The following is a 26,212-nucleotide window of genomic DNA, read 5'->3' on the forward strand; positions in this document are numbered from 1 at the left end:
AAGCAAAAACACTGGGGCACCTGGGTGGCTCAGTGGGTTAAAGCCTCTGACTTCGGCTAAGGTCATGATCTCAGGGTCCTGAGATCGAGCCCCGCATGGGGCTCTCTGCTCAGCAAGGAGCCTGCTTCCTCCTCTCTCTCTGCCTGCCTCTCTGCCTACTTGTGATCTCTGTCAAATTAATTAATTAATTAATTAATTAAATCTTAAAAAAAATAAAAAATAAAAAAATAAAAGGAAACACACACACACAAAAAATAAATAAAATAAAAGCAAAAACACAAACATTTCAGCAATTAGACTTTCACCAAAAAATGATTTATAGTATACCCAGCTCTTTACAGAGAAGATCCATTTATAGAAGAACAAGGAAGCTGGAATAGATTCTAGGTGAAATCCATGATGAAGAATCCTTTTTAATTTCATTTGCTGGCCATGTTGTTGAGTTGCTCTTCAAAATGCATGTTGCTAAAAGGGGAAAGAACAATTGATGATTTAATTTCTAAATTTAAAGACTGTCATTTTGATGAATCACAGTGAAGCAGTCTCTTTTTTAAATGAGGTGCCATCAACAGGCTTCTGGCATCCCTGCCTGCTGCGGGGCTGCCCCAGCCGGGTCTCCACGAAGATGCCCTGGCCTGTCTGGCTGGCCTAATTCAGATGCTACACCATTACAACGAGCACACACTGCAGCCTCAGAAAGAAAGTCATTCTGATTTTTTTTTTAAGATTTTTATTTACTTATATTTATTTATTTTTTTAAGATTTTTATTTATTTATTTGACAAGTAGGCAGAGAGGCAGGCAGGGAGAGAGAGGAAGGGAAAAAAACTCCCCACTGAGCAGAGAGCCCGATGCGGGGCTTGATTCCAGGACCCTGGGATCATGACCTGAGCTGAAGGCAGAGGTTTAACCCACTGAGTCACCCAGGGGCCCCAGGCATTCTGATTTAAGACCTAAAGTAGATCTGGAGATTCTGTTTCCCGTGAATTAACTGTAGAAATGTTTAGACTGGAGGAAATGTAAGTTGATTTCTTGCTCTTGGGAATATGGCAGTTAGAGGTGTGTGTGCTCCCGTGTTTGCGTGCACGCGTGCACGTGTGTGTGTGTGTGTGTGTTGTGTTACTTAAAGGCCCTACCCTGTGTGTGTGTGTGTGTGTGTGTGTGTGTGCTGTGTTACTTAAAGGCTCTACCTTGTCACTGATACTCTAATAATTCTTCTCTTTCTTGCTTTAACTTCCTTCTTTCTCTCTCTTCTCTTTATCATTTTCTTTAACTCCTTCCAATATTGGCTTCATAAGTCAGCCCTTTTAATAGCGTGTATATTTTCCAATTTCCAGAAGAATAACCTGGCAGTTCTGTATTTACTAATGTGTCCTCTCTTCCCTAACCACTACACCAACCCTCACGTGCACCCCTCTTGGCCCAGGGCACCGTGCTTCAGGTATGACTTTTATCAGGTTGGCCTACCAGATCATTGGCCGGTCTGTCCTTTTTACTTTGAATCATAAAGTAAACCAGAAATACTTCTTTGTTTGAAACAAACACAACAAAACACCTATATACATTTTAAGTACTTTTCTAATAAGCTTGAGAAATAACTGAGCCGTGCTTTGTGATTAGCTGCAAATACCTCCTGTTGTTGAAGAAATGCAACGGCAGTACATGCAAATAAAACGATTTGCTTTCTGCTCACTATCATTGTCCATCTTCTTACTAACTTCACAAACAAATTTAGTGCTTCAATACCAGTTTTTCCACTTCAAAAAATTAGAATTGTAAAATATAGTATGTCTTGAATTGCCATTTTTCTTCAGAAAATATGTACTTGATTTAGTTAATTGCAGTATTTCTAGTTTCCGAGATATTCTCATTGGGCACATTTTTTTTTTCTTTAGTTTTGTGAGTAGTTTTCAGAGACTCTATTTTGAATGAAATGGACCTGGAAGAATTTTACAGCTTCACTTTTAAACAATGTTCAGATTTGACACCATTTTCCGTGGGCTCTTCCGTGTGTGAGATGAGGAGTCTATGTGCCCTACTCCTGCATATGTGGTGGGTGCTATGGGTGCACTGCTTAGTCCTGCCCTTCAAAATAAAGGCTTTCGGGATGCCTGGGTGGCTCAGTTGGTTGAGCAGCTGCCTTCGGCTCAGGTCATGATCCCAGCACCCTGGGATTGAGTCCCGCATCGGGCTCCTTGCTCTGCAGGGAGCCTGCTTCTCCCTCTGCCTCTGCCTGCCACTCTGTCTGCCTGTGCTTGCTCTCTCGCCCTCTCTCTCTGATACATAAATAAATAAAATCCAAAATAAAGGCTTTCTTGCCAGACATACCCTTGCCATGAGGGGCCTTCCCTCACCCAATTGTCCACTCCCTCCCAGGGGGCAACCGCAATCCAATGGCTATGATGCTGGGAGTACATTGGCTTTGTCTGAGTTCCGGAGAGTATCCCAGCTCTGTAGCAGGGCCAAGGTCTCAGCTGCATCGCCATCCCACGTTCCGTGTACTCTCACCCTCTGCCCTGTCCATCTTCCCATATTCCGTTACTCTGTGCTCCCAGGAGCACTCTCTCTGGGGAAGCCAGTCCCAAACAAGGTAGTTTCAGGAATCTATTGTCATTTTAGAGACCTTCTGAGACAAGACTTTAAACCCTCTACTTGAAAATCTTGCCTTAGAGTTAGTTACTGCACATGAGCTGGATGGATTGGAACCTTTGTTAATGGAAAAGCCTCAACACCCCCTTCCTACAATCCTGAGCTGAACCACCCCCAAAAGACCTTTAGAGCAAAAACTCTTATAGTTCCCCTGTCCCCTCTATCAGGAAGGTTGGGGTTAAAGGCAAAATAGCTTTTGCCCTTCAGAAGGGTCACAGACGCTCATCCTAGAAAAAGTATACAACCATGCACAATTTTGGATATAATTCCTGGAGGATATGAACTCCTTCCCAGAAGCCATCATGGACTCCAATTTAAGAACTCTTGTCCTGGGTGCCTGTGTGCTTCAGTGCTTAAAGCCTCTGCCTTTGGCTCAGGTCACCATCTCAGGGTTCTGGGATCAAGCTCCACATCAGGCTCTCTGCTCGGCAGGGAGCTTGCTTCCCCCTCTCTCTTTCTGCCTGCCTCTCTGCCTACTTCTGATCTCTGTCAGATATATAAACAAATAAAATCTTTAAAAAAAAAAAAAAAAAGAACTGTTGACCTACATGAAGGTAATAGGAACTCATGGTTTCAAAGCTGTTATCCAGCATAGAAAATAAAGAGGTTCTTTTTTAAGCATATAAGAAAGTCATAATTCTTCTTCATATGATTTCATCAATAGGATTTGAATTGCCAAATATGAGACTCAACTTACATTTTCCAGAGATAAATCTGCTGTATTTGAACTTGTCCTTCTTCGATATTTCTTCCTCATGCAATAGACAGTGACAAGAGTGACTATCAGCATCAGGGCAAACATAGCAGCAGTGGAAGATGCAGCAATGACAATGGTGTCCTGGGTGGAGCCTCTCTTCTCACACCTTTTCCCCATGTACCACCAGTCTTCCCCTGACAGACACCTGCACATTGGAATGTGACCAGAGTTATGAGTTGATATTTCAGTCAACATTCAGGTCACTGATCTAGGGAACTCAACCAGATAGGAATGGTTAGACCAGCTCCAGGAGACCAAGCAAGGTCAGTGGAAAAGAAATGGGATTACTGCTCATAACAGTGGCCCTAAGGTGGGAAAGGAAGGTGATGTAGATAATGGAGATAATTAAGTTCTCATGTGTCAGTCTCTCCACATCCCCGCTGTACCCCTTGGCCAAGCTCATCCTAGAATGACAGAGGACGATCTCCATCTAGAAAACAAGGACAGTCCCACTTCACCACACCAGACTGTTGTGAGGACTTCATAAGACATATATCTCATGAGGACTTTTTCAAGCAATTACAACATAATGTACTATTTCTTCATAAATAATTTTACCATTCTTCTGGCTACCCAAAGTCCCAAATGGAGAGTAAAAAATAAATATCCCATGAACAGCTTTGAGATGAGAACCAACGGACCATTCATGTAGGAGATCAGTGTTTGACACTACAATACGGAAAGAATAAAATTTCTAACAAGAGAACGGGGAGATGACTGTTCTCTCCCGTCCAAGTGACCCCTTACCTGCATTCGGCTTTCCCATTCTGAACAATGCAGATGCCATCATTCTCACATTTGAAGTTCATGCAAAGGTCATTGATGACAGAGGTCGGGCTTGGCAGGCTTGGCGGGCTTGATGGGCTTGATGGGCTTGGCGGGCTTGACTGGTTTGGCGGGCTTGGTGGGCTTGGTGGGCTTGGCTGAACTTGTGTAGAATTAAGGTGGGAAATGTCTAAGGAGGGCAGAAGGAGAGTATGGATGGAAATCAGTTTGACTTTAGCATTTGGTTTTTAAGTTTCAAAATAGATGCTTAGATTTCACAGGCAGTAAACTAATTAATAAGTCAAAATCTAAATGCAAATGGAAGCTGGGCCAGCCCATGGGACTGTCACCTGAACTCCACGCTTGCCTGGGCCTGGGCTTGCCTGAGCTACTGGGAGCCCAACCCCTAAGAACCCACCCGATTTGCCCAAGGTCACAGGTCTCTTGCTGGAGGGAGCAGGCCGGGGGATATTTGACACAAGTCACAATTAGGATAGAGCTCCAAACAACCAGGGCTCTTTTCTTTGCAGTGCATCTTCTGCTTCTCCGCCAAACAAGGTTGAACTGAATTGATGAACATGGGACTTCTTCCCTGGTACAGAAGATGATCTTTCCCTCGACACAGTTATTCTTGAATAACTTTTTCCAAGAAGTATCGTCTAGATTTCCTCTAATTGACATTGACATAAAAATTTCATGAGTTTTAATTGCACCACCTTTCATCACAAACAAGATGCTGATTTACTGAGAAGGAAGTGGGTCTTTCATAGTAAATGAGTTATAATGGTGCCACATAAAACATGGAAACTACCAGTATTCCTGGAAAATGTATTTATCAGCTGCCATGGGTAAGAAATTTTAAAAGGCAATAGATTAATACTACTACTGACAAAATATATGTGTGTGTGCTTATATAGGACAAATAAAAATATACATGTGTGCTTGAGTGCTTACATATACATATATATATGTATATATATGTATATGTATTCAAAAAACACAATAAAGACAATTCATTTCCAGTTAATTTCATGTGCTTGTCTGATTTTCCTAATTCTAGAACCCTAGAGTGTAATTTTATGGTATGATAGCTATACTTTCACTTGTTTCTAAAGATTTCTGGCGTAAATTTTCCATGGCTCCATGTGGTGGTAATTAAGTTATTTATTCTGGAATGGTCACCGTTTTCATTTAAGTTATTTTCATATTGTTATTGATTCATACAAAAAAAAAAATCCCGCTAATGCCCATTTGCCCCATACCTAAAAGTGGAACCCAGAAGAACACAGTAAACAATGGCCACGACAACAACAAAAATATCTTATATACAACTATTTTTACTGACCTACCTTCCACTGTCAGTAGGATATAAACATCATCTCCTTTTATAAAATCTCTACTTTTCAGCCTGTTGTGGGTTATAAAGGCGCTGGTTCCATAGCCTGGACCTCTTCTAAACTGAGTTCCATTAGGGAAAAAAGCCACTGCTCCCACTTTGGAAGGCCTGTCCCAAAAATAGTTTCCATTATCTGAAAAAGCAATTTGTATTAATGGATTGTGTTTAGCTTCATCATAGCTTTTGGTGGTAGGAAAGAACAGGCAATGTGAAACACAATTAGGATAGAGCTCAAAATAATTAAATGATGCTATTGACCTGTGATGTATTCCCTGGCAAGTCACTGAAGCTTGTTCATTTATACTGTCCTAAAGAAAATGAGATTGCCTGGCAGGGGAGACCACATTCTGGAATTTGTGTGGAGACGTACCAAACATTTCCTAGGTAGGATATCACATACATACTCACTGGCCAGTGTAGAATCTCCCCTGCCCATTAAAATCATTCCTTTGTGACCTTGAGTCATACATAGTCCTTTTAACTAAGTTAAATCAATATGTTTCTGAGACTTTTTTTTTTTTAAAGTAATCTCTACAACATGGGGATCGAACTTACGACCATAAGATCAAGAGTCACATGCTCTATCGACTGAGCCAGCCAGGTGCCTGAGAGAGTTTTTAATACTAACATAAAACGTTCATGTCATTAGCTGAATTCTTCACCTACCAGAGCAAAGCCCTTCAGGAAAAGAAGACAGAAGCACTGCTTCTGGGGAAAGGTGATGACCCACCCAACTTTGAGCCATTTTCAGTGTCATTCAGGGAAATATGTTTGGGGGGAAAAAGTGAAGAAATTCTGGCATCAAGTCCCTACAATCCTGTTTTTGAATATTTTTTTTCTATCAGATTCTCTTTTCCTGTATCACTTAGGTCCATTTTTTTCATATATAGAATTCAAATTTGGCAATAATATTCACCTTGCCATAATTTCATTTTCTATTAGGTTCCCAGAGGACAAAGGATTGCTAAAATTAGAAATGTGATCATTTTGGGGGGAGGAGCTGTTCGTTTTTGAGACTGGGAAGATAGGGAATGATGTCACCATTGGCGAGTCCTCCAGAACTTTTTAATAAGAAGTTATAATCTCTTCTCAGAACCTTCCCAACACTCCAGAGCACCTACTCAACGTCTTCCTTCTCATCAGGAACCATCCCCTTCTGTAAGAGCGGAATTGTGCTTGACAGCCCTGGTGGCAAGGGGGTGGTTATTATTACTGCCTCAGTGTTATGGCTGAGGACACTAGGGCTTCAAAAGACTATTTGCTCAGTATTGCATAGCTAATGAGAAGCAAATCTTGAATTTGAAGCCAGGCATGCCAGACTCTAAAACCAACACTCCTTGAACAACTGGGAATTCAGGTATAGTCTATTGTCTCTAATTTTCAGAGACATTCTCAACTCGCATTCCTGACAGTGTCCTGCCTAGGGGACTCTGCTCACAATTGCTGAAGCCCTTCTCCTCAATTTCTTCTGTTCCTAAAATTTGGGGTTCAATACTCCCTACGTACCTGAGCATGCAGTCTCTCATTCCCAAATCATCTGTCCCTCCTAGAGCAGTGATCATGTATTAGCAATAAAGAAAATGAGTCACAAACCGGTGGTCATAGATGGGTCTGTAGTTACACTCCGCTGATTGGACATACGCTGTCGAATGTCAGGATTTTGATCCAAGAGTGTCATCGTGGCTTGTTGCCAAGGACATGGCCATTGTAACTGATCATCATTGGCTCCAGAAATCAAGTGAAAATATATTCCTGCATTAGTTGAGTGGTTTAGATTCAAGTAAATCTGAAAGGCATAACCTTTAGAAGAATAAAATGGAGGGCTATAGAGAGTTCCACTTGAGTTGCCAATAAACTGTGTGAAATTCTTTATATGCCAGATATGATGAGGGCACTGTGTTTCCGAAAGATTGATGTCATCAAGAGACAAGCCACCCAATGATGCACCAGCGCCTCTGACTCCTCCAAACACCACTCTGAATTTGTTGGTCACTTTCAGTGGTACATGGTGAAGTTGCCAGCTCCCGAGGGGTATCTCTGCAAAAGAGACATTATTATTTCAAAGCAAAGGACTGAGAATCTGGTGCAAATCAACATTAGGCTTTTTAACCTTCATAGGACAAATGATCATCCTTGAGCTCTTGACGCCTATAGTGTGGGGTGTGATCTGCTCTCCTCTCCAGCTCAGGCCCATTCCCTTCCAGGGATTTCTGTGCTGTCCAGCTGCTCTCTGGAATATCTGGATGCTTATCTATTTGTTTCTCAGAGAGGTCACCCTTTCCCAGCAACGGGTGACCAAACAACTACATCTAACTTAGGAATATTCCATGCCCTATAAATGAGTTACCCCTCCATTCCATGTTAGCTAAAGCCTATATCTGTGCTTATACCCAGGATTCCTATGAGACTCAGCCAAACCCTCATTTATAGTTGAATTGAAATACTTCCTTCACATGCAAAATTTTCAGTCAATGTTTTGGTAGTATTAAACAGGAATCCACCAAACCTCAGAAGGCCCACATTTACCATTTACTCCTTAGACCATTTACTAGAGACTCAATGTTAGAAATGTGTTATCTAATACTTGATACCATCATCTTTCTCCCCATCCTACACTTGCCCCTTCACCATCATCCCCTCCCCTAGCTAGCAGCCCAGGCTATGCTATCTTGTCTTACTTTCTTCTATCACATACCCAAATAAGAAGCAATATATTAAAAAATAAAAAAAGTTCAGAATCCCCCAGGTAGAGAACAGGAATTCATGTCGAGCTAGTAGTTAGCACAATGACTTAAAACTTAAATATATTGGCACTTAATGTGAAACACAATTATGTGAGAATAAATTAGAAATATCCAAAAAGAAAATACTAGTATCCATGGGTAGACTCTAGAATGAACAAAACTCTTTCATGAAAGCTTCTGCTTCATTATGATCAGCACTCTCCATTTAAAATCTGGACTCCTGGGGCACCTGGGTGGCTCAGTGGATTAAAGCCTCTGCTTTCAGCTCGGGTCATGATCCCAGGGTCCTGGGATTTGAGCCCTGCGTCGGGCTCTCTGCTCTGCAGGGAGCCTGCTTCCCACTCTCTCTCTCTGCCTGCTTCTGTGCCTACTTGTGATCTCTGTCTGTCAAATAACTTAATAAAATCTTAAAAATAAATAAATAAATAAATAAAATAAAATAAAATCTGGACTCCTAAGGAAGCTTCTGAAGTACCTTTTGTGCTACTGTTTATGGGAGGAAAATGGTATGACATATAACATAATGTAGATCAATTTTATAATAGGTTTTCACAATTCGTTCAAACCAAGTGGTCAATATGCGGAGCAGACAGTAACAGGCAGCAGGGAAATTTCTTAACCACCTGCTTTCATAGCTGGTCAGTGTGACCCGCCTCTTGGAGACAAAATTGGAATGGAGTGTTGCCCTCCCTCCAATCAGGAATTGCTCCAGAAGTTGCACTTAACCCAAATCGTTACAATTATAATTCTACACTGGGATTTTTTTTTTTAAAGTGAGAATTAGAGGAAGAGTCCTTTTTCCAGTTTGATGGCACATTTGATAACATGTAAGCTGGGAAGTGAAATATCCAAAGCCGCAGTTCTGTGGACAAAACTCATCTGAGATAACAAGAGAGGTCCCTGACCATGTTCAGGGATAGGTCCAGCCCTGCCTGAGGCCAGTTCCTCCTTCGTCCATCCCACTGTCTCTTTACGTTGAACCAGTAACTTCCCATTTTGCCTAAACTAGTTTTCCTTATGTTTATTTATTTTTTATTAACATATAATGCATTATTTATTTCAGGGTACAGGTCTGTGACTCATCAGTCTCAGATAATTCACAGCACTCATCATAGCACATACCCTTCTCAATATCCATCCCCCAGCCACTCCATCCCTACCCTCCCACGCCCCAGCAACCCTCTGTTTGTTTCCTGAGATTAAGAGTCTCTAACGGTTTGTGACCCTCCCCAGTCCCATCTTGTTTCATTTCCCCTCCCTCCCCGCCATGAACATCCTTCCTGCCTCTCAAATTCCTCATATCAGATTTCTCTGAAAGCATATGATAATTGTCTTTCTCTGACTGCTTATTTCCCTCAGTATAATACGTCTAGTTCCATCCATGTCATTGCAAGTGGAAAGATTTTGGTTTTTGATGGCTGCATAGTATTCCATTATATAAATATACACCACATCTTCTTTATCCATTCATCTGTTGATGAACATCTAGGTTCTTTCCATAGTTCGGCTATTGTGGACATTGCAGCTATAAACATTTGGATCACTTACATTTTTATCTTTAGGGTAAATACCTAGTAATGAGATCGGGGGGTCATAGGGTAGCTCTATATTCAACTTTTTGAGGGAACTCCATTCCTTGTATTTTTTTAAAGGATTTTTTAAATTTATTTGAGAGAGAGCGAGTGGAGGGAGGGCTAGAGAGAGAATCTCAGCAGACTCCCCACTGCGTGTGGAGCCTAATGCGGGGCTTGATCCCATGACCCTTGAAACCATGACCTGAGCCAAAAACCAAGAGCCAGATCCTCAACTGACATATGCCACCCAGGCGCCCCTCCCTCATATTTTTATTACTTGCCAAGAACTGACTTCCTCAGGGCCACAAACTGAAAGAGTTAAGATGACCTCACTCTGAACCGAGACAATAAGAACGTTGACATTGTACCTTTTATTTCTTTCACAAGCGTCAAAGTACCAGTCACATGGTCGGCAGAATACTCCCTGGTGTAGATATTCAGCTGGTCATTTTCACTTCCGCTGTTGTATAAATAAAACTGCAAGCACTGAAATCCTCTTTTAGGGTAGAGTATTCGACTTTCCAGCATGGCCGTGGCCCCCACGCTTACAGAACTACTGTTGAAATGCATGAAGAAACCAGAACCTGTTCAGAAAACAAAATCAGAATTGACAAAGCAGATACGAGATACAGGCACGCATGTCTTGCAGGCTCACAAGTTCTACTAAGTACCCACTGTGTGCAGAGCACTGTGCTGGGCATTTAAATACGGGTCCATGAGTCGGCAGTGATAAAAGATAACTTAGTCCATGTTTTCCTTCCTATAGCTTTCAAAATCAGAAAAAGGCAGCACCCTCTTGGTCTTGTCTCTCTCTGTCTCTCTCTCTCATCTTCTCCCTCCCTCCTCTCCTTCCTCCTTCCTTCTGGCCTATGGAGGACCACTATCCACTATCCAAATTTGCACTTATAACAAAAGGGCATTTTTATTGACATGTATTTGACACAGAGCATTGTGTAAATCTAACATGTACAACATGCTAATTCGATACATTTATATACTGTAATATGATTGTCGCTGTAGCAATAAACTCAACATGTCACATAATTGTCATTTCTTTTTTTGTGGTTGGAATAATTAAGTTCTAATCTCTCAATAAGTTTAGTGATTAGAATATAGTATTGCTGTCTATCTTCCCTGCATGGTGCGTTAGATCTCCAGGGCTTTCCTACTATTCATTGTAAGTCTGTACCCTTAACATCTGCCCTACAGCCCCCCCAACCCCTCTAAAAAAAGGAAAATCACTCATTACTGTTAGGGACCCCAACCACTGCCTAGACAAGCTGAGCTCTCATGCAATGACCCTGAGTCCTAAAGTCTAGTCTTACATCTTTGTTGCCAGGAATGAGCAAATAAATAAAAATGAAATACTTGTAGCCAAATAAATGACTGTTTCATTTAAAACAAAATTATGATGGAAAAGTATACTCATCTCAATAAAATCATATTATACTTTGTCTCTTCATTTTCAGGATTTTTATAATAGGAGCGTGTAATCACAACCAGCTGAAATTCTGAAACTGATTAATTCACAGCCCTGTGCGGTTCACCAGGAAGTCTCTTGTATCTTGTGAGCTTTGAGAAAACAACCAGGCTATGCTGGAGATAAAGCCCTTCCAGGAGGTACAGTCCCTTTCTGCTGTGGGCACAGACAGAGAGAGGCCTCCCAGAGCCCAGCGCTGACTCACCGGAAGAAGAGAAAAGTCAGGAGGAAAGGCAAAGAAATGAACCATGTCCTTAAAGGCACTGGACTCTTTTTTAGTAGCAACCGCATGGGCTATCGCTAACAATTCTGGTAGAAATCAGAGATAAAATCCCAGTCCTTCATAGCAAAGGAAATGCTGGGCCCGCCAAATGTGAAATCCCGAAGTATCTCCCTCGTGTTACCTTTGCACTGGCCCATGCTGGAGTGATCGCTCTCTGGCCCCCTGGGAACCTGGGACACCCACTGCCAGTCAGCTTGATCGTCCGAACTTTGAATCATACCACACACATTTTCCAGTTCAAAATTGCATGAGTCCATAAAGCTCAGGGAAGTGGCTACAGAAGCAAAATGACAATTATTGACACTCCTCCAACTTGATAATCCAAGTGATAAAAACAGAGTTTGTCACAGAAGTCCTGGGAATGCCAAGATGGCATTAAATACCAGGATGAGACTTCACTCATTCTGGGGGTGGAAGACCTCTTGACAGCTCCAAAACCAAGGAACTGATCAACGCTGTTTATCTGAATACTGTCTGCCCCAAGACATTTTTCTTTAACTATCGAATGTATGGGAACCTCAGTCTACATTCCTCTAATTATTCAGATTATTTCAACTGCAGCGCGGATTATTTGATCCCGTCTGTATGACGTCAGCTCATTAAAAAATCGACACGGGGCACATTACTATAGGACCCAATTTCTGTTTAGATCTGAAGACCAGAACTTCTGAGAAGAAAAATGAGGCTTCCAAGGTGTGAATTTGGGATTTAGGTGACTTGTTTTTTTTTCTTTTTTAAATATCAAACTTCAACTATAAACCATCAAACAACTATCAAACCATCATTTCAGGGGTGCCTGGGTGGCTCAGTGGGTTGGGCTGCTGCCTTCAGCTTGGGTCATGATCTCGGGGTCCTGGGATGGAGTCCCGCATCGGGCTCTCTGCTCAGCGGGGAGCCTGCTTCCTCTTCTATCTCTCTCTCTGCCGGCCTCTCTGCCTACTTGTGATCTCTCTCTGTCAAATAAATAAATAAAATCTTTAAAAAAAAAAAAAAAAAACCATCATTTCAGAAAAGCCAGCGATGCTCCGCAAAATGGTGCAGCGCGTCATCTTCCCTACATGCAGAGAAACACGGAAGACATTTCAAAGAACCTGCCACATACTGCAGTTATAAAGCTGACCCAACTTCAAGAGATCAGAGTCACTGAAATCCATTCGTTGGCCGATCACATCCATGAAGTCTGAGATCCTTGTGACAATTGTTGGCTCTGTTCCATTTTGGAAAGCAGTCTTGCTGTAGTGCATTACCGAGGTATAATCGTAGGGAACATTCAAGGAGTCTGACACTTGGTCATCGTAGGTGTTAAAATTGTGCTCTTTGCCTAAATGATAAATTTGAAAAGATCTTTAATTACTTGACACCCACAACAGTTAGCTTACCTTCTTCTAAGTTTCCGTTACTGCCCAACGTTGGACGTTAGCATTTAGCGTAAGATTCGAAGAACTGCTAATAGAAAGGTAGATTCTCAAAGATGGGGTGGAGACAGTCAGAGTCAGTGGCAGGTGCTGACGGGAGGATGGGGGCACCCGATGGAGATGGAGATGGAGATGGAGGTTAGAGGACTTTGAGAGGTGTGGTGGGGAGGTACCTGGGTATGATAGCCCAGACAGAAGACATCAGAAGGAACTGACATAGTCGGCAATTTCCTGGTTACTGGAACATGTGTGCAAGTAATACAGTAGGCAAGTACATGTAGAGAAGATACCTAGCTTCTTAGCATCCCACTAATGGGCAATGGATTGCAACTTGAAATGGGATCATTTCGTGGACATAGTGAGGTGGATCTGATCTCCAAAGCTTACAGAAGTCAAACATCAAGACATCAGTTTTTCCATTGTTAACAGTTGGCGGGAGATGCTTGGAAATTCAGTTTTTAACGGGAAAAAAAATGTAAGAAAACAAAAGAAATGTACCTGACTGAATTCTGTCCCACATTATCCTGACATAGTCATCCCGGTCAGAACGAGACTGCTCGTGCCAGAATCCCAGCGCGTGGAGGAACTCATGTTGGACCGTGGCGATTCTGTCGCAGTTGGCCCCGATGGAGAGTTGTTGCTTCCCCATGTGCCTGTTTCCCACTGAAGACCAGCAGCTTACAGGAGAGTTCACAGGGCAGGGAGAAAGGGTGTTCTCATGACGTCTCAGGCCAGAATCCCCGGTACCCAGGGCACTCAGTTACCCACCTAGATCCTCCACTCATATATCAGGGCACTGCATTTCTCTCCTAATCCTGCAAACCTTACAGACCAGATGAAATTCGGAGATCTGGCTCTGACACTATTACAGAGGAGCAAGTCATCCCCCAATCAACCTACTAGTCCTGATCTTGAGCTGGAAATTTCTAACTTTTTCATAGTGTCCTTGGTATATGGAAGACCGCTAATAAGGTTTTATAGGGGTAGCAACCACATGGAGTTTCTGAGCTTCGGACAAGAGACACTGTCCATTTAACTCAAGAAGGAAGGGTAGTTAGGTTAAAATAAATTGAAATGCACATGCGTGCACACATACACACAGGCATCCACACACGTGTTTTACTGGAAGAGGGAAAGAAGGAGGGTAAAAGCTACAGACGGCTGACGTTCCCTGACTTGTGGGATGCAATCCCAGCCTCCTTGTCCTAATATAGTTGCATGTATGAAAATATCATTTTTATAGCTAAAGACACTAAATGCAGTCTGTCTTTTACTCTCCAGAAAACAGCTAAGGAGGCCCCCCTACCCACCTCAAGATCAGGGCCTAGGGCAATTTCTGCGATGGGTTACAGCTGCAACGTTCTCACTTGACCCCTAGAAGACAAACTCTCCACCTTACCCGCTGCCCTTGAACACTGATATATAGTTAGCTTCTCCAGCCCAGGGCTTGAAGTCAATGCATGTTTTTAGGCGATAGCGTTCAAATGCATTAAGGATAACTCCCTTTGCGTTCATTTCTGATGGAAGAAAACCAACAAAAAAATACACATATTAAAATTATTCACCATTGAATGATTCACCATGGAAACAGGGTGTGCAATATATTATATACCATGAGATTCATGATATATGAATGTGTAGTGTTTTATTTTACCAAATTTTGTATTCTACACAAATTAAGTATGTATCATATGCAAGTATTTTATTATTCTTCAGCTCCCTGATTTTGCCCCATTTTTATTTCTCTGGAACCTTTAGAGTGTACATTTCAGAACAACAAAAAAGACATTTCCTTATCTCAAAGAATAGATACTTTGGATCACAGGCAGCCAAAATGAACACTCACTGTCACAGGTTTCATCAGAGAAAACTATAGTATGTATTTAAAGCCCCACTGAAGAGCTTTTAATTTGAGGATCTTGAGATGGGAGAGTCCATGAAAATGCTGAAATTGTATGTGAAGTATCTGTATCTGTATTTATATCATCTCATCTATGTCTGTTCTGTATCTATATCATCTATATCAACTACCATCTGTATCAGTCTATATCTACATCAGTGAGTGGTGGGGTGACTGTTCATGAGCTTCTCAGGTGTGTTCAGAGCCCAAATGAGGGTTAAGAACTATTTCTTTGGGGGTGCTGGGTGGCTCAGGTCATGATCTCAGGGTCCCAGGATCAAGCCCCACATCAGGCCCCTTAGCAGGGACCCTGCTTCTCCCTCTCCCTCTGCTTCTCTCTCTCTCTCTGTCAAATAAATAAAATATTTAAAGGGAAAAAAGAACCATTGTTTCAGAATGAAGAGGGATACTAACTGGTTGGATAGATACAGAACTCAAAAAAGTCAGAGGCATGAAAACAACAAAGATATTCAGGAAAAGAAGCTCAAGGGTTAGCCCTTTCATGGGAGCTGCATCTAGCAGCAGGTAATACCTGAGTGTAAGCAAAAAAACTAGAGCAGAATTTTATATGTTGATAATTCAATATGGTTAATATATTTATGGAAAGCCAGAAATCACACCCAGTGAACCCTTCATACCTATTTACTAACCCTTCATAGGTATTTTCTCTTGCTACCTGTAAAAGGGGCCTTGCTTAGTGATTTCCTGGGAGTCATTTGGAGTTGGTCTAAATTTCAGAAATATGAGGACATACTCTTCTCACTTGGAGCACAGAGAGAAAGTTCAAGGCCACAATATTAAACAGAGGTAAAGGACTTCCTAAGTAAAAAATAATCAAAATCATAGAATAAAAAAATGACCTATAAAAATTTGAAGATTAATTACATTATAAAACTAATGCAAAATGATGCTATAATATTAAGTAAAAAAAAAAAAGCAGATCAAAAAATTTAAACAGACACACCGGCTGGCTCAGTTGGTAGAGCATGCAACTCTTCATCTTGGGATTGTGTTCAGCCCCACACTGGGTGTAGAGCTTACTTTAAAACAAACAAATAAATAATAAAACAAAACAACTTTAAAAATTTAAAACACTATAGCTATACCTATGTAAAAATGAACACAGTTTGGATGGTTAAGATTTGGACTGAATTTTTTTACTTAACATGTTTGATTTTTATTTGCTCATCAATTTATTTTTTAATTTTTATTTTTTAATCTTTTCTTGGCTTTTTCTATCTACTCTTGGTTTTTCGTCTATGTTTCTGGCCAGTCCTACCTTCTCAATAACTTCTATTAGATCTTCCATCTATATCAATTCTAGAAAGTTGTCCTCCTGAGCTGAATTCTAATCTTGGCCATCTTTCCCCTCAATACCACCTTATTGGGCCATTCAGTAAGATCCAGTTATCTAAGAAGCACCTGTTATATGCAGGGCATTGTGCAAGGTGCTCATCCATGCCCATGGCTTCAACCATCTCCCACAACCTAATAACACTCAGATGCTCTCTATCTTTAATGACCAGGCCATACACCGATTTATATGATCTCCCCACCACAGTGGCCCTGATATATCTCAAACCCTACATGCCGAATGCTAATTTTCACCACACTTCTCTATTCCACCCTCTTCAAGACATATTTCCCATCTTCATAAAGGCACCATCCCCCAACCGCCTAAAACTGAATCCTGGGCACCAGGAACTCTTTATCTAGACCCACCTTCTTCTTGACCTCTTGCAATCAGTCACCAAATCTAACAATTGCGTCCTAATCTCCTTAGACTTGTCCATTCTTGTCTATCCTCACTGAGAGTCTTGGTTCAGAAACTTTCATTCTTTCCCTGAGTTTCTTCTATAGTATCCTCATTGGTCTCCTTACTTTCTTTTTGCCCCACTTATGCTACATCTTCTACATGGAAACTAGCATGATCACAACCTCACATCCAGGTTAAAACTGTTGGAGGCTCCACATCACCATCATTAGGCGCACCAAGTTCTTTAACAAGGGAAACACTCCCCAATTCCAATCTACATTCCAGTTAAGGGTCTTCTCCTTTCCTCATGCCTTTGCATGGTGACCCACCTGCCTAGAGCACCCTTCCCCTGCCACCAGCTTGAATGATCGCTTTCTGCAAATTGCAAAGAAGCACCTCATCTGGACAGATGCTCCAAGTGTTGACTTGGCAGGTAGATAAGTAGCACTTCATGCAAAGTAGGAAATGTTGGTTGATGGACAAAATGCAAATTTGATTTCAGTACCACTTTACCCCCTCCCAAGCACCAATGTATTACATACAACTTGCATAATTTTCATTGCAACTCAGTTGCACAGTGTCAACTGCTTCCTGATGTATATGCCTTTATATCTAGGTTGAGTTCAATGCCCCTCCAAAGTGCTCCCTAGCTTTTAAACATATCACTAAGCAAAATGTTTATTCCATTTTATTATAATTAACTCATGGCATATCTGAATCTCTGCTGAAATGTATGAACTTTAGGGAAAGTTTTCCAAAAAAGCAGTTCCCAAAGCGATTCTGGTAACTGGCACCATAAATAAAATGAGGACCATGTTTAGAGTTCTCCATTATAATTAAATTTCTTCTATAGAAAAGTTTTCTTTCATTTTGGATTGGATTCTTCTACTTTTTAGTATTGAAATACTCTTTATTTTATGAAAAGATGATAAAGATAATGGGTTCTAGTAGCCGTAGAACTATTGAAGATAATGGGTTCAAGTAGTTCCTGACTTGGCAAAATAAAATGGTGGTAAAACAATGCCAAGTCCTAAAGTTTTGTATGTTTGTTTGATGTTTTTAACTCATGTAAAATATGAACATATGAGAAACCACTGTTTTCAAATAAAGTCTAGCTCCCTGATCTTTATGTCCCCAGAACCCAATACAGAGTATGCTCTCCATAAATGTTGGTTACATTAATCCCTTTCTTGGTCAGAATTCAGCAACTATTTCAGACAAAATCATTTAGGTTCTTTTCATTGTTCATTTTGTGTAAATTTTTATAAGAAAATGTTCATGGCCCCATAAAGCAACAAACAAACACTTCAAGACCATATGAGCCTACCCTTAAAAATACTGTGATTATAGGGCTTCTGGGTGGCTCAGTCATTTGGGCATCTGCCTTCAGCTCAGGTCATGATCCCAGAGTCCTGGGATCAAGCCCCACAACTCTCTTCCTTCAGTCTGCCAATCTCCCTGCTTGTGCTGTGCTCTCTCTCTCTCTCTCTCTCTCTCAAATGAATGGATAAAATCTGAAAGAAAGGAAGAGAGAAAGAAAGAAAGGAAGAAAGAAAGAAAGAAGGAAAGGAGAAAGGGAGGAAGGGAGAGAGAAAAATACTGTGACTATATTCTGTCAGGAACATATATCAGTTACACATACTCCAAGGTATATACTAACCCAAGCTATCTTCTAGAACATATGGAATAGTATGAGGCCATCTGTATTCTTCTCCAATGATGGAATTTCTATCTTGTGCCTGTCAAAAATAAATGTGAAGGGTTAATTCATTGAATCAGGCAAAAACTTAGGAAACAACAAATAGTTAATCTATAAATAAATGAAATTTAGAATGTAAGAAAATAAGTTTAAAATGTAAGAAAACAAAATAATTTCATAGTAGTGAATGGTTGCTCTGATTCTGAGGTGGGAATAACACTTGTTTTATTCTAATCTGTTTTGAGGACAGCAGCCTCATGAATGAGGAAAGAAAGAGATGAGATAAGAGAGAAGGGGAAGAGATGGAAGGACAGAGAGGCAGGAGTTAAATTACACGGGTCTTGAAGGCTGTGGGTAAATTTGGATATTATTCCAAATGCAGTAGGAAGCTGTTGAAGAGTTTTGTTGTGTGCGTGTGTGTGTGTGTTTTTAAGATTTTATCTATTTATTTGAGATAAAGAGAGAAAGCAGGAGCAGGGGAGCAGAGGGAGAGGGAGAAGCAGTCTCCCCGCTGAGCAGGGAGCTCGATGTGGGACACGATCCCAGGACCCTGGGATCATGACCTAAGCCAAAGGCAGATGCTTAACTGACTGAGCCACCCTACTGAAGAGGTTCAAGGCAGGAAGTGAAATGGTGTTACTGCCTGTTTAAAAGATCACTTTGTTGTGGGCGGGGCATGGGAGCTGGGGACAGGGACAGGGTGGACAAGGTTATAGGGGAGCAATATTTGAAATAGACAAATTAGGAGGAAAATGGGTGATTCAGAGCATGTGTGGCAGACAGAAATGACAAAACTTGCTAATGTATCAAATGCTGGGGTGAGAGAAAGGGCAGAAGCAAAGGACTCCTGGAGTTTTTACTTATTTGGGGGAGTAGGTTGATGTCTTTGCTAAAAGGGAAAATCTGGAAGGAGCAATTTGCATGAAAAATCTGAGTTCACATTAGGACACCTTACATTTGAGGCACCTCATAGGCACGGAAATGGAACTGGCAAATTGGAATTGACAAATTGGCAGCTGGATAGACCAGTCTGGAGTGCAGTGGAAGGAATGGATGAGAGCCACACACTGGGGTCATCAGCATAAAGATGATATGTCAAGCTCTGGCACAAGGTGAGATCAAGAAGGAGTGCAGATAGAAGAGCCCAGGACCAACCATTGGATACTACAGCTCTGCTTCTTCAGTTGAAGTTTCCCGTGGGGGTTTGATTTAAACTGTCTGTAAGGTACCTATGTTCATCTGTGTGCCATGCACTCTTCATGCATAGATATGTTTACCTGGCAACACTGTCGTTAGCTGTCAAGATAGAAATCACAAAATCTATCTTTTATGGTAAAAACCTTATTCACTGATGACCTTTACAAACTCAGGTTAGCTTTGTTTCAGCTAGATTAAATCAGTGAGGTTCTATTTAAAAATGAAAACATCATATTGTTCCAATAATGAAAGCCCATCAGATCAATAAGACCAAGGCGCACATGGTGAGGGATGGTGGCATTGACAACACAGAAATCTGAGAAATGAAAAAAAAAAAATAAAAAAAGAAGAAATCTGAGAAATGGCTGATGAAGGCACCGTTATGGGAGTCCCTCAGAAGATAACGTTTTCATTGAATACATCTGTCACCATGACGATGCGCCCTTAGGGATGGCTGGGCTTAACAAAGTCCATGCTGTCTAATCATTCTCAGATACTCTGTATTTTGGTTTGCAGTAATTAACAGAAGATTCTTCCTTGCTATGTTTCAACTTACCCCATCAAGTCTAATGTCTCCCTCAAAAAGATCCAGTCCCAAATCTAAGAGGGAAGATTAAAAATTCATGTTAGCAAACTGGATTCAAACTCTCCACTTCATAAAAATGTAAAAAAAAAATCTACAAACCTTCATTGATATCAAATATATCTTGATCGAGTCCACCATCTACATCTTTAACTAAAGGAACAAAAAAACCCACATTGAATATTATGCTTATGAAAAAAAACAATCTTCATCAATTACCAAATTAAAAGTAAGGTTCTTTTCCCTCAGAATTTACTAGGTTCTGATTCAATGTACATTGACTGATTGATTTACTGAGAACGGGTTCTGATTCACTATACATTGATTGATTGATTGATTAACTGAGAACCTTCCATGAGCAAGGCTTGGGGCTATAGGGCTTTTGCATATGTGCTCTTGTCCTATCCATGTCCCTTGAATTCCATATCTCCAGGAGTAAGAAATTGGTCACTCTATATAATATTAAACTTACTTTTAAAGACTAGACTAGATGTTTAGATTAAATAGGAAGCAAATGTTTAAATTAAGTCAAACCAGTCCAATCTGCCCAATATATCCCTTGCTAGTAATAAACCTTGGAACTCTCAAGCAGAATTCCTAATTTAAATTTGAATTACTCTTTTAAATTACAAAGAGGTGGATAATAAAGCCAAATCTCTAAGTGTACAGTAAAAGAGGATGGCCATCAGGTCTATCTGAGTTTATACAAAATAGCAAAAGTAATAATAGCAAGCATTGATGGTATGCCTCGTGTCAGTCACTGTGTTTGCACTTTCCTATATCACCATTTATTTTCTGCTGAGTATGTGGAATCTTGGAACAGGAACAATAAAACATTTCTCAATAAATCAAAAGAAGGCAGTGTTTGATTAAAGTTCAAAGCAATTATAAAATTATGCATATGCAATTATGCATTGTGCTTCTCATTAAATGTGTCTTGAGTTTTCTGTTCTGTTGTTCTATTATCCGTATAACTTTCTTTTACGACTTAGAGCGAAAACTCAAAATAGACTCACCAAAGTTGTCTTGAGTTGGCTGAGAAACAAACACATAAAAAAAGGCATTATTATGACACCCATGACATAAATTACCTTCTTCCAATTTATATCTAGCAATTTGTGGAGGTTTTTTTCATTAATATTATGGATTTCTTTCTGGCTTATATCCAAGATAGTTAATGTGGAGTCTAAAATAACTTTTTGAGGAAAGGGTCTTCTTATTTCATATTAAAAAATGAAACTGCCTGTGATATTAATTTGAAGGTGAAAGAGACAAGAAACCCACTTCACAGATTAAAAAGAAGACAGAACATAAGATTCTGTCCCTCAGATAAGCTTTCACCTTAAACATGATCCTCTAGAGGTTTCATGGAGCAATGTTTGAAAAACTTAATAATTTATCCCCATCATTGAAATATTTTTTGTACTCTTTTTTTAAATTTATTTTTTATTTATTTTTAGCATAACAGTATTCATTATTTTTGCACCACACCCAGTGCTCCATGTTATCCGTGCCCTCTATAATACCCACCGCCTAGTACCCCAACCTCCCACCCCCCGCCACTTCAAACCCCTCAGATTGTTTTTCAGAGTCCATCATTGAAATATTATTGTAATTTATAACAATACCTTCTAAAGAAATCTTATGGAAGACTTCATTAATCATGTTTTACTTTCACATTTTTCCCAAGACTCTGCTTTCAAAGAAAATACCAAAATGTTTAAGGAAAAAAATCAGTGGCTATACTTTGCAATTAAAAAAAAAAAACAACTTAAAAAAAAACTTCTGAAAATAAATTCTACAAGTGACCACATGAAAACCCAGAATACATGCTTAGTAGAAGAACTTATGTAAACCTGAAAAATGTCTTAGTGGAATCTAGTGAAAAAGTTCATGGCACTGGCAGGAAGTAGGTTTGGGTTATATTCTGGGTTCTGCCAACTCAGAGCAAGTCAGTTCACCCTCCCGAAACTCAGACTCTCTATAAAACAGGTTAATATGGCTTACATATTCTAACAGCAGAATCCTATGGACTGTTTCGCAAGCAGTGGGAATGAACTAATTGGTTAGTTTACCCTTCTTTTTGATATTAAGAAGGGCCTTATTTGTCTCACATGTTAGTCACACATAGGCACACTCACAGAGAAACACCAATACACCTACTCGAAAAGTGTGCATAAGTGAAATTTTAATGTGTCTTAAATGGTATCTCTTGTTCTCGATGCTGTAGATGCCATTTACAGAGTATCAACTCAATATAATCACTTATTTGTAAATCACAACTAAAGCTGTTCCCCTAGGCATTTGAAACTTCATTTAAAACCCTGAGTTGGTCCTTACAACTACCTGTCACTGTAGCAAGATGGGTTGAAACTGACAAAGAAACAGATGAGAAACCCCACGCTACGAAACCAAGTGTTTGCTTTGCAGGTGACATTCGTCATTCACTCCGTTCGAGTCTCACATCACCATAACAGCAATATGCATTTCACTCAGCAGTAAAAACAGAATGGGTGTCACATTTCGCATTTTCCACATTATCAAAAGAAAATTTGTTACGTAAAAATGAAACTGAAAGAAATGTGTAACTTTATGTCAATATTTCTGACTCTTTCTCTCTGGGGGGGCTTCTCACTCCCTATGACCCTCCTTTCTCCTGCTGGCCCCAGAGAAACACTCATTTCATTACGGTTTTGAAATTCTTAAAAAACAAGAAATGAACAAGCAGGCCATTGGCCCCCAATTTTTCTAATCGCTTTCCAAACATCATTTCCTTACCAAGCCAGGAACCATGAGCAGAACAGCAGAGAACAGAAAGCAAGGCAGGTACCATGAATCCATGTTATCACCTCCAGTCCAAGCTGCAAACTGGGAAAGTCAGAATATCAGTTACTTTTTAAAAGGCAAACATCATAACTTCTAGCCTTTGATCTCAATGATCCATCTTGCAGGTCAGCTCACCGTGGTAGGAGTACCTACAATCAAAGTGTTAAAGTCCAGTATCCTGAATACAGCCTGAGAGGAATTGGTTGGCCTTTTTTTTTTTTCAGGTCAACATTCAGTATCCAAGTACCTGGCGGACACCTGATATTGAAGTAAGTTCTCTAATATATACAGACTTGCCCCCAGGATTATTAACGGCCACTCAGGCAAAAGAAAATATCAAATTAATTTTTAATCTCCATCTTTCAAATAGTAACACTTTTTAAAAAGATTTCATTTATTTATTTGAGAGCGAGAAACAGACGCAAGCAAGCAGGGAGGGGTGGGGGGCAAGGGCAGATGGAGAGGGAGAAGCAGGCTCGATCCCAGGACTCAGATCACAACCTGAGCCACGCAGTTGCCCCTCAAACAGTAACGTTTGTGAAGCTCCTCCTGTTCATCGAACCCTGTGCTACTTCCATATACCCAGTCGTGACCATGGCTCTTTATCATTCATTCATTTAATCAAAAATTCATTGAGTTACAAAATCCACTTATGTGCTAGAAATCCAACATATTTGATATTTAATATTTGATAATTAGCTACAAAGAAGCAAAACGGCATGCCTCACTCCTGAAAATTCCCAACAAGCAAATTCAAGGGGTAGGGTAAAAGGCTAGGAATGGCGGTCACCTGTTTCCTGATAAACGAATGTTCCCAACCTATCCCTCGATTCTTTCTCTCTTTCCTTCTTTTCTTTGGATAACTTCTCTTTAAAGACAACTTACTCTCCATGTTCCCATGATTCCCCTCTCAACTTAAGGGCGATGCAGTATTATGGTTTTGGGTCACCAGTTTTTCCCTCAGCATTGCCTTCCCCACCCAGGACTGGTCTTCACCCCACTCTGCACTAATAGAAAGGGTATGGAGAGATGTGCGGTATAGACCAAGGACTTGAAAGGATGCTCTTTGTGAATTCAAGCAAGTCATTCCACCCTCCGGGGGTAGAACAAGTGTTCAAAGGGAAAGTTTAAAATGGTAGGTAGGATCAATTCCTCACTCGCTCCCTGGGATCCTGCAGAGAGTTCTCTGGAATCCAAATCAAATGTTCCTGGCTAGAGCTACCAGGAGACAAGAACAAAGAACTCTACAAGGAAAGCAAGAACTCCACAAAGGAAAGCATGCCTTCTTAGGAAGAGAATAACTCCTTTGAGACAAGAGTAGCATGGAAGCATCAGAGAAGCCACCAGGTTTAAAAGGCCATGTGGATAAGAATAAGAATGTCTCCGTAGTGGGCTGCATAGAAGGACAACCAGGCACTGGAAAGACTGATGGATGTTTCAGAGGAAGTCTGTGAGGACAGGTGCCATCAGGACCGGATGGCGGCCTTGGCCTACTTAGCTTAGGCACAAACCCAAGGTTAAAAGATAGGAATCCTTAGTGGACTGCAACTAAATTTCTCCCATTTATATGGATGGGGATTCAAACTAATAATTATAGTACAGAAAAATAAGGAGATTTATTATACACATCTGCTTTTGTGAGCTGTGTGTCACGGAGACATCTGACCGCAAGCTCTATGTTGGAGTAGATAGCTCACATTTGAAGTTAGGGAATTTAAAGTAGGGAGGTAGGAAGCAATCGTCCCCAGGACTGCTGTAGTCTGTCTTGAACTCTCCCTAGTACAGCATATGGACAGCCTCACGAGGACTCTCATGGACAGGGGTGTGGCTGAAATCCAACTCCAGAAATGTGTTTTGACTACAATTAATGGATGTCTTTTACATTTCATTCTTTCTGGAATTTTCAATAAAGCTCTTTAATGCAGAATCTACATGTGGTTGGTCTAACATACCTCCAGCTCCCCTCACTAGTATCCCAGGAAACTGTCTGCCTCTGGTTGTTGGTCCTCTTCAGGTCTTCATTTCTCCCAGGGAGTATCATGAACGGTGCTTGAGATTCTGGCCTCATGGATTGCTCTGGAACCATCAGGAAAGTACATTTCTCTCAGGAAATCGATTCTCAAAATCCCCATGGAATACAAGAAAGTTCTAGACCTGAGGGTAGCAGATCCTGAACGTAAAAAGCTTTCTGACAGGAAAAGTACAGAGGCTAAAAGACAAGATCCAAAAGACTTCCTATCTCTTCTCTTATAATGTTCATTTCCTTCACTAGTTCTTTATCCAGAAATAACAGAAGATTTTTGTAAGTTATTTCACGTGTTCCCCAAGGAAACCTTTACGAGGCCCTTTACGAAGTCTTTTTTTTTTTAAGATATTATTTATTTATTTGACAGAGAGAAATCACAAGTAGACTGAGAGGCAGGCAGAGAGAGAGAGGGAAGCAGGCTCCCTGCCGAGCAGAGAGCCCGATGCGGGACTCGATCCCAGGACCCTGAGATCATGACCTGAGCCGAAGGCAGCGGCTTAACCCACTGAGCCACCCAGGTGCCCCCCTTTACGAAGTCTTATCAACACATCTATAACCTATTAGGGAGGTGCATATACTTGAATTTAAATAAAACTAAATGGATCAAGGAAAAAGAAAGAGAATGAGTGTGATGACCAAAGGAGTCCCCAGGCAGCTGGAAGAACACAAATTCATTAGGGGTCCAACTATTTAAAGAGCAAAAGAGCTCATAAGACATCTGTACCCCCTGCGATTGAACAGAATAAATCACATCCTTCTAAGTCCCTCCCCAACTACCATCTCTTACCCCATTTTTCCAAACTGTGGTATGTTACTGCATTAGCCAGAGTTCTCCAGAGAAGCAGAACAAATAGCATCTGTTTATAGATAGAGAAATTCATTTAAGGAATTGGCTTACATAATTTTGAAAGCTGGCAAGTCCGAGATCTATCTGCAGGGTGGGCTGGCGGGCTGGAGACCCAGAGCAAAGGTGGTGTTGCAGCTTGAGTCCAAAGGCAGTCTGCTGGCAGAATTGTGTCTTCTTCTGGAAACCTTGGTCTTTTGTCTCTTAAGGCCTGAAACTTATTAGATGAGGCCCACCCACATAAATAAAGGAAATCTGCTTTATTCAACGTCTGCTGACTTAAATGCTAGCATCGTCTAGAAAAGATCTTAACAGTAAC

General features: G+C 40.7%; 1 protein-coding gene across 1 annotated transcript; it reads right to left on the reverse strand.

Annotated features, from left to right (window-relative positions):
• Positions 1 to 416: 416 nt before the first annotated feature.
• Positions 417 to 26,173, reverse strand: MEP1B (meprin A subunit beta). The gene is made up of 16 exons (XM_044243210.1): positions 25,948 to 26,173; positions 22,976 to 23,058; positions 21,214 to 21,232; positions 20,300 to 20,350; positions 20,171 to 20,214; positions 18,379 to 18,457; positions 14,462 to 14,579; positions 13,561 to 13,739; positions 12,750 to 12,968; positions 11,769 to 11,921; positions 10,253 to 10,468; positions 7,160 to 7,603; positions 5,520 to 5,699; positions 4,153 to 4,360; positions 3,346 to 3,550; positions 417 to 465 (listed from the first exon to the last, which is right to left on the reverse strand). The coding sequence occupies exons 2-16, from the start codon at positions 23,036 to 23,038 to the stop codon at positions 451 to 453; spliced, it is 2,193 nt and encodes a 730-aa protein (XP_044099145.1). The 5' UTR covers positions 23,039 to 23,058; positions 25,948 to 26,173; the 3' UTR covers positions 417 to 450.
• Between the last annotated feature and the right edge of the window lie 39 nt (positions 26,174 to 26,212).

The sequence above is a fragment of the Neovison vison genome, chromosome 3, assembly GCF_020171115.1.
Source record: "Neovison vison isolate M4711 chromosome 3, ASM_NN_V1, whole genome shotgun sequence".
Taxonomy (NCBI): domain Eukaryota; kingdom Metazoa; phylum Chordata; class Mammalia; order Carnivora; family Mustelidae; genus Neogale; species Neogale vison.